Source organism: Nanorana parkeri, unplaced genomic scaffold (assembly GCF_000935625.1).
Source record: "Nanorana parkeri isolate BGI_ZX_2015 unplaced genomic scaffold, ASM93562v1 scaffold287, whole genome shotgun sequence".
NCBI classification, from domain to species: Eukaryota; Metazoa; Chordata; class Amphibia; order Anura; family Dicroglossidae; genus Nanorana; species Nanorana parkeri.
The window spans coordinates 142,737-149,611 of record NW_017306555.1 but is presented as its reverse complement, the minus strand read 5'-3'; the positions used below and the strand labels follow the sequence as shown (position 1 = coordinate 149,611).

General features: G+C 40.0%; 1 protein-coding gene across 1 annotated transcript in view; it reads left to right on the top strand.

The window, feature by feature from the left end:
• Positions 1–6,875, top strand: part of PLEKHN1 (pleckstrin homology domain containing N1) — a 50,168-nt gene that overhangs the window by 26,789 nt on the left and 16,504 nt on the right. Inside the window, exons 5-6 of the mRNA XM_018557501.1 lie at positions 2,412–2,505; positions 4,200–4,324. Coding sequence (XP_018413003.1) covers positions 2,412–2,505; positions 4,200–4,324 — 219 coding nt within the window. The remainder of the gene's footprint in view (positions 1–2,411; positions 2,506–4,199; positions 4,325–6,875) is intronic.

Genomic DNA, 6,875 nt, shown 5'->3' with positions numbered 1-6,875 from the left:
ACCCCCCCCCCCCCTTTTTTTAAAAAAAGTCAACAGTCTTTGTGAATATTTTACCACGGCAGAAACAAAAAGAGACTTCTTGTATTTCCAGACAGACAAATCCTGCTCAAATATCTCTTGACCTTTCACCCCTCAGGGTCACATCCATTACATGAGTTTACACAACACTAATGCTGATCTTTTATCTGGGCCCTGAGAAACATGCTAACTCTTTCCAGGATCTTTTGAAAACATAAACATATTTTGAGTTAGCTGTTTGTGGTGTCATAGTGGGTTTAGATCTTGCATTGTGTGTTGTCAGTCCCAGTGTAGAGAATTTGGCTGTTTTTAGTCACTTGTTTATCATCTAACAAGCAATGACTTATGTGGACATCTGTGAGGTTGATGGGTCATACTTTGATGACACCCATACACACCAACAATAGACAAAAATAATGCCTTTGCTGCGTGGGAAATGTCAAAGATGTGATCCTACTTAACAAGAACGTGTAGCTGCTATCCCATGACATGTATGTGCCGTGTCCCAATCAATAATTCTAAGCCACTGCACAGTTCTGCAGTTCATAGCGGTTTATGTTGTTACTAATTCAGAAGGTTTTTTATATCGTTTCACTCAATGGTCACCATACCCTATCAAAAGAGTAATGTATATATACATGTGTTTATGACCACTAACCTAGACCACTGAATAGCCCAGGTGCTTTGGGGGCTAAGGTAGTGGAGTAGGTGTTTGTAAGTTGGTGTGCTTGAAAAATAGTCCTTTGATACACTTAGACCTAGCGCAACATGTACAATAATGTACATTTTGTAAAAGAATCAATGATTTACCAAATAAATGGCTAGTCTCAGATTTCCCAGTGTGCTGGAAGTTCTGATACTGAATGTTGGTTGTATAGACATCTTTTTTTGCATTACAGGATATTGTAGTACCACCCTATTGTCTGAAGTGTTACAATATTATTGTTGCTCACAGCAGCCAGACAGAAGACTATGGGGTCTATTTATATTTTACCCAGCCATGCGCTGGGTGAGTGGTGTTGGCACGCATTCCCGCCACTAGATTGAGCCGAGGGTCATAGGAATTTCCTTTGCTTCTCTACTCTGTCCAGCGGCGGGAATGTCATGTGAACAGCATGCTCCCAGCTTATAGCTGAGTAGAAGATTTATAAATAGACCCCTAAGTGTGCATTAACTGGATGAATGGCAGGTAGAATTTGATATACAGGTGTTTGCGTGCGTGTAGGTGATAGGTTTGACACTAAACATACTTTAATAGAATATCTGGATGTCTTCTAGCAATGCTGACCATAAGCCATTTTTGAATGTCCAGCTCTACAGTGAAGGCTGATTTTAAAATTGTTCTCATAGCACACTGTTATAGTTTAGCAGTTATTTATGGTTAAGGAAACTTGAAGAGCTATTGAAATCTTATAGGTAAAGGTGAACACCAGGAAGCTACAAAAACATTACTTAATGCCAATATGCATTTGTTAAAAAATAAGTATTTGTAAACGCAGCTAGTAAAAGTACATGAATTTGTCTGTCTTGACATCTACAGCCTATAATCCCCTTATTCTTAGTTGGCGTGCAAAGAACATGCTGCCAAGTGGAGATGGCAGAGGGCTGACTTCATGAGTTTGCTGCTTTTTATTCATTCTCCAATCAGCAGGGTGGGAGGTGTGTTCCTGACCAAGTTATGTTGCTGCTGTGCACTCTGGATCTTGAGGCTGATTGCACAGAATCACAAATCATTTGTCAGATTAAAATTTCTATCATATATGTAGTTTATCTGTGTATATAGCCTTCTGCCCGGGCATTCAGTCTCAATAACAAATTTAAGTGGGCTCAGCAAGAGTTCACCAAGGACTTTTCTATATTAAGCTGCCCTTGCTTTGAAATAAAACTTGTTCTCATCAGGCTTCACTAAAGCTTTACGTTTGGTCGTTTAATATCTGGAAGTGGTCTAAGCCCCTCTACACATCTATGCGGCTTTGCTTACATTCACATTTGGTGGCACACATCACGTCAGCATCTCCATTTTCAATGTTCTGCACACATTCATGATCTCGGCTGTACACAAGTCACGGAATTAAATTCTATGCATTGTTCTTCACTCAGTTACTCGCTCTGCCCTTTTCACTTCTTCTGCTGTATTGACACTCTCTCAGGGTTATTTAATAAAGCGACCTGCACTGATGGGTGATAATTCAGGAAATCAGATTTCACTGTTCATTAGTTTAATGTAGTTAGAACAATGAGGGATGATTGCTGCTCAGTTGTTTTGGGTTTTTCACATTTCACGTGTCTCTTGTCTTTTTGAGCGAATACACCCTCCCGGTAGTTATATATCACATTTATTTTGGACCCTGGCCTGATTTTGTGATTCAGTCTTGTCATTGGTTATTTTTCAGGGTCTGGTGCCACTGAAGGAGCTGAGCGTTTATAAACTAGAGCGCTCCAAGGTTCCACCCAAGCCCGATGAAGAGCATGCCTTCCGAATCACAGGTAAAAAAACAAAAGGCCAAGCCATTGCTTTGTGCTCCATTGTTTTCATATAATATGATTTATTACAGATGTTTGTCTATGCACGGGTTTGTCTAGAACGTGTTGTAACTGCATTTCTTGCAGCTACATTATTTTCCTTTCTTTATTTTGTGTCCCTTTCACTATGACCCTTTATTCAAAATCATCAGAATAGATAGAACAGTGGCTTAGTGGTTAGCATGCTTGACTTGCAGCACTCTGTCTCAATGTTTAGTGCATGTAGGAAGTAAACTGCATCCACACACCCCTTAGGCTGGCCCTAATGCTCAACCTTTTCCTGACTCAAGCCCTGGCACTTAATAGAACCCCAGAGTACATTTTTAACACTTGGCCTGCTCCCAACAATTAACCCTTAAAGCGTAATTAAATCCCAAACCAAAATTGTAATATTTTGCAGCTTACCAGTCCCTACATGTGTTGGCTGCATTAATTTCCTTTTATTTTTAGCTATTCCTTTATTTTTCACCTGGTGTTTCAGCTCACAATATTTCTGACAAGCTCAACGGGAACATTTTTTTAATTTATTTTTTTTTAACTTATCAGATATAATGAAACCTTTTCAATGGTATGTTCAGCAGACCAAAAAGGGACCAAAGAGAAGTTCATTGTTGGGGTTTACAAATCCTTTAACCTAGCCATGAAACTTTATACTTAGCCTAACTCTAAAAATAACCTTTAACCTTCAACTTAAAATATATACTCCATTCCTAACTGTAACTCCTATCATCCATAGCCCTTGCTCACACGATCTTCGGCTAGTATAGCAGTGTATACAGCACTTTTGCTTCCCTTTTAGTCCGCTTTGAGTAGCTTTGTTAAAGTGAAGCCTTTAAATCAAACTAGTTCTAGTATAGGGATGGGAAACATCTTTAATAGGATTGCTGAATCTCATTTGAAACAAGTGGCTAGCAGGCTTCAGCATGCGTTCTGCAATCTTCAAGTAACGCTCGCAGTCAACACTCGAATTTAGATTTATGTTTGCCCTAAACAGAGCTTTAAAGACTCAAAAAAAGCTGCTTAACGCTTACTGAAAGTTTTGCAAAAGCTTGCTGTATACATTGCTCTTATACAGTCTGAAGCATGTGTGAACCGGGCCTTAACCAGTGTTTATAGTTACTTACCTTTTCCATGGTGAAAGTATCAGGTGTGTCTGCATCGAGATTGGAGCCAAACGTATATTGTACAGAATATTTACATGACTCTTTGGGCTTCTAGCTACTTTACTCACCAGATTGGCCCTATAGAGTGTGAATAACTCCTGGTGGTGAATGAAGAGGGTAGAGGAGTAAAGGAATGGTAAATACAGTAGTACCTCGGTTCATGAATGCTTCTGTTTGCGAACAATTCGGTCTGCGAACAGAAAGTTCAGCAAAATTCTGCTCCCGTTCGCAAACTTCATATTGGGTGACGAACACGACAGCGTGTTTATACTGTATGTGCTTTTTGGCACATACAGTATTTGATTCGGTTTGTGACCAGAATCGTGGAACGAATTACGTTAGTGAACCGAGATAACACTATATGCTGCCGGTGGGGTCATGAAAGTAAAACGGTTGCTTATGGTTCACTTGAAACATGCAGAATTGTATTATACCATTTGTCCTGTAGAAATTGCCTGTCTTTCCATCTGTTCATTGTTGTCTTTGTTTTTTTAGGTCCCTTGCTCAATCCGCTAATTGTCTATTGCCCTACACTGCAAGAGTTGCAGAAATGGCTTTACCACTTGGAGAAACAGATCCAGCTCAATGGAGGAAACCTGGACTTGGTACCTGTTACAGAGGTATGTCCTGAGATCACCAAATAGCATTTTATATGCACATCCGTAATTGGGATATCTTGGCTTGATGCTAGATACACCTACAGACGTATCAGTTTCATTGCTCTGCCAAGTTTCTTGGAATTGCTTGATGATTATTTGGACATCTGTAGACTCTATTTACCGGACCATTTTATTTTGGTGCTCAGGTTTTTCAATACCTTCTAATTTGACACTAAAGCTCTTATTGCATGATGCCTTCAACACTGTAATTTTCAACAAAAGGAAAGAGAGCCACACTCCACATCTCTAAGCTGCTTTTTACTGATCCGCCAGGCACAAGGAAAATCACCTGAGCTTTTCCCTTAAACACATTTCACTTAATGGGAGCTTATCCATAGATCTGAGTGAAGCATGTCAGAAGGAGAAGCTCTGGTAGTCTGCCTTGTATTTGGTGGATCAAGGTAGACGAGCCCTATGGGGGCCAGCACCCAGTGTTGAGTGTTGGGTACTTATATCTGAAGCAGAGCAATAGTCTTTTTATTTATTTTTTGTCTGCAAGAATAATGGCCATTTTTATATATTATCATGGTCACATTTGTTGCCCTGACAATGTAGTATGTAGTATTTATTTCGATAATGGTTAAAAAAATGTTTCGTGTTGGAGTAGGTCTAAGTCTGGGTTACGTTTTAAGCCTTAGGTCAATGGTTGAGGTTAAAGTGTGACAGCCACAGTTTTGGATGGAGTGGGGAAGGGCTAGAATCCTTGTCAGGTTTTAAGTCCCTCTCAGAACATTGTGACCAGAACAAGAAGTAAGAGAATTTCCAATGAGTGCACAGATGGCAATCAAAAGCTTAAGGAGATTTCTAGCCTTGCTGTGTCCCTCTTGGATATTTTTCCTTCACATTTTTCTCATGGTTACACATTGTCACTGGGATGTAAACCTCCCCGACAGTGCCACTGACAAAAGTTATAACCTATGCCCGCCAGCTAGTTTTATGCTGGAAAAACACCCAGTAATGACATCAGTCTAAAAAAAATTATGTAATGAAAACATTTAAAAATGTCTCTAGCATGTTGATTGGGGAAAGGTGGAACCAGGGAAGGTAAAATATTTGCAGATTAAACTTCAAGCTGTAAAGGTTAGTTGTACTGTTGAGTGTAGATTGATGGGTTGTGTTGAGGATAGAGGTTACTTTGTAAGGCTTGATACGTTGATTTTTGAGTTGTACCAAAATTTGGCTGGAATTTCTGGTACCAAAACCAACTTTCGGAAGCTTGAAACTAGCATAGCGCCACTTAAAGCCTCTTAAAGACAATTAGTTTAGCAGCCGTTGCTCTGTAATGCTGCGGTTGTTGCTTACCAAAGAGGACTAATGGCTTCTGGCAGGAAAAGGGAGACCTGGCTTGGAGCAAAGTCTATCCTGTAGCCAACACATATTTCACAGTTGAAGACAGCCGATTCCACCTGTTCACTGTAGCAGTGCAGCTGTGATCAGTACGGAGGGGGTCACACTCTCCAGCTGTCACTTTACACAGGGGCTGTGTAATGGCCAATTTAATGAGCACTCTTTTCAGTGCCTGTTATGGATTGGCTGCTGTTAGATGTGCACGGTCTACTCCTTTTAATTTTTTTTTTTTTTTGAAAGACGACCCTCTTGCAGTCTAGAAAGTCAGTAGGTAAAGATATTGTGCAACACAGAAAATTTGCTGCATGTTATGATTTTTTTTTAAAACCAGTACATAATATGCTTCCAATGTATCCCTAACTAGGGATGTTTATAACATGGCACCTTGTCCTAGGGGCACGTGAATGACGCATCCTGCTATACAGGTTCCACCTCCTTTTTTCTCTCCAGTTTTGTCATTCACAAAATAAAACCAAAGATGAAGTTTATTGTTGGGGTTTACATACATTTTAGAATATTTCCCTATAGGTTTAATTGATAGTTGATGGGTCAGCAGCTCTTGTCTGGATGTTTTATGAGTGTCATTATATTAAAGCAGAACTTTAATGTAAGCCTAAATCAGAAGATTATTATCACATGCAGTGTGGCTACCCCTGCACTGCAATGGATAACTGCTCATTTTCGTCTAGGGGCTAATATAAAAAATGTATACTTACCTTATCTTCGGAGATGGCTTGCTCTTAGACCAGTCCTTTCAGCCTCGCTCCCCCTCTGCTGCAGTGGTCTAAGGATCCTCGAGTCCTCAAGTTCAATACAGAGTATAGGATGAGAGGATGCTGAGGGACATGGCATCACTGCAGCGTAGAAGGAGAAAGGCTGCAAGGACCGCTGTGACAGCTGGCCAGCTCCAAGGCTCAGGTGAGTAACTTTTTTTTTTTCTTTTATACAGTTAACCCTTGCAGTGTGGGGGTAGCCCCACTGCAAGGGTTAATTTTAAAAAAATTACCCAGAGTTCTTTAAGTAGTTGTCAGGGACACTTTGCCAAGCTGGAGCTTCCATGCTTATCGTGCACAATATTGTACTGTATCGACGACCAATGAATGAAGTGTGCTTCACATATATGCAGTATACATGTATAATTTTATTTTAAAAATTGCTTTAAAAT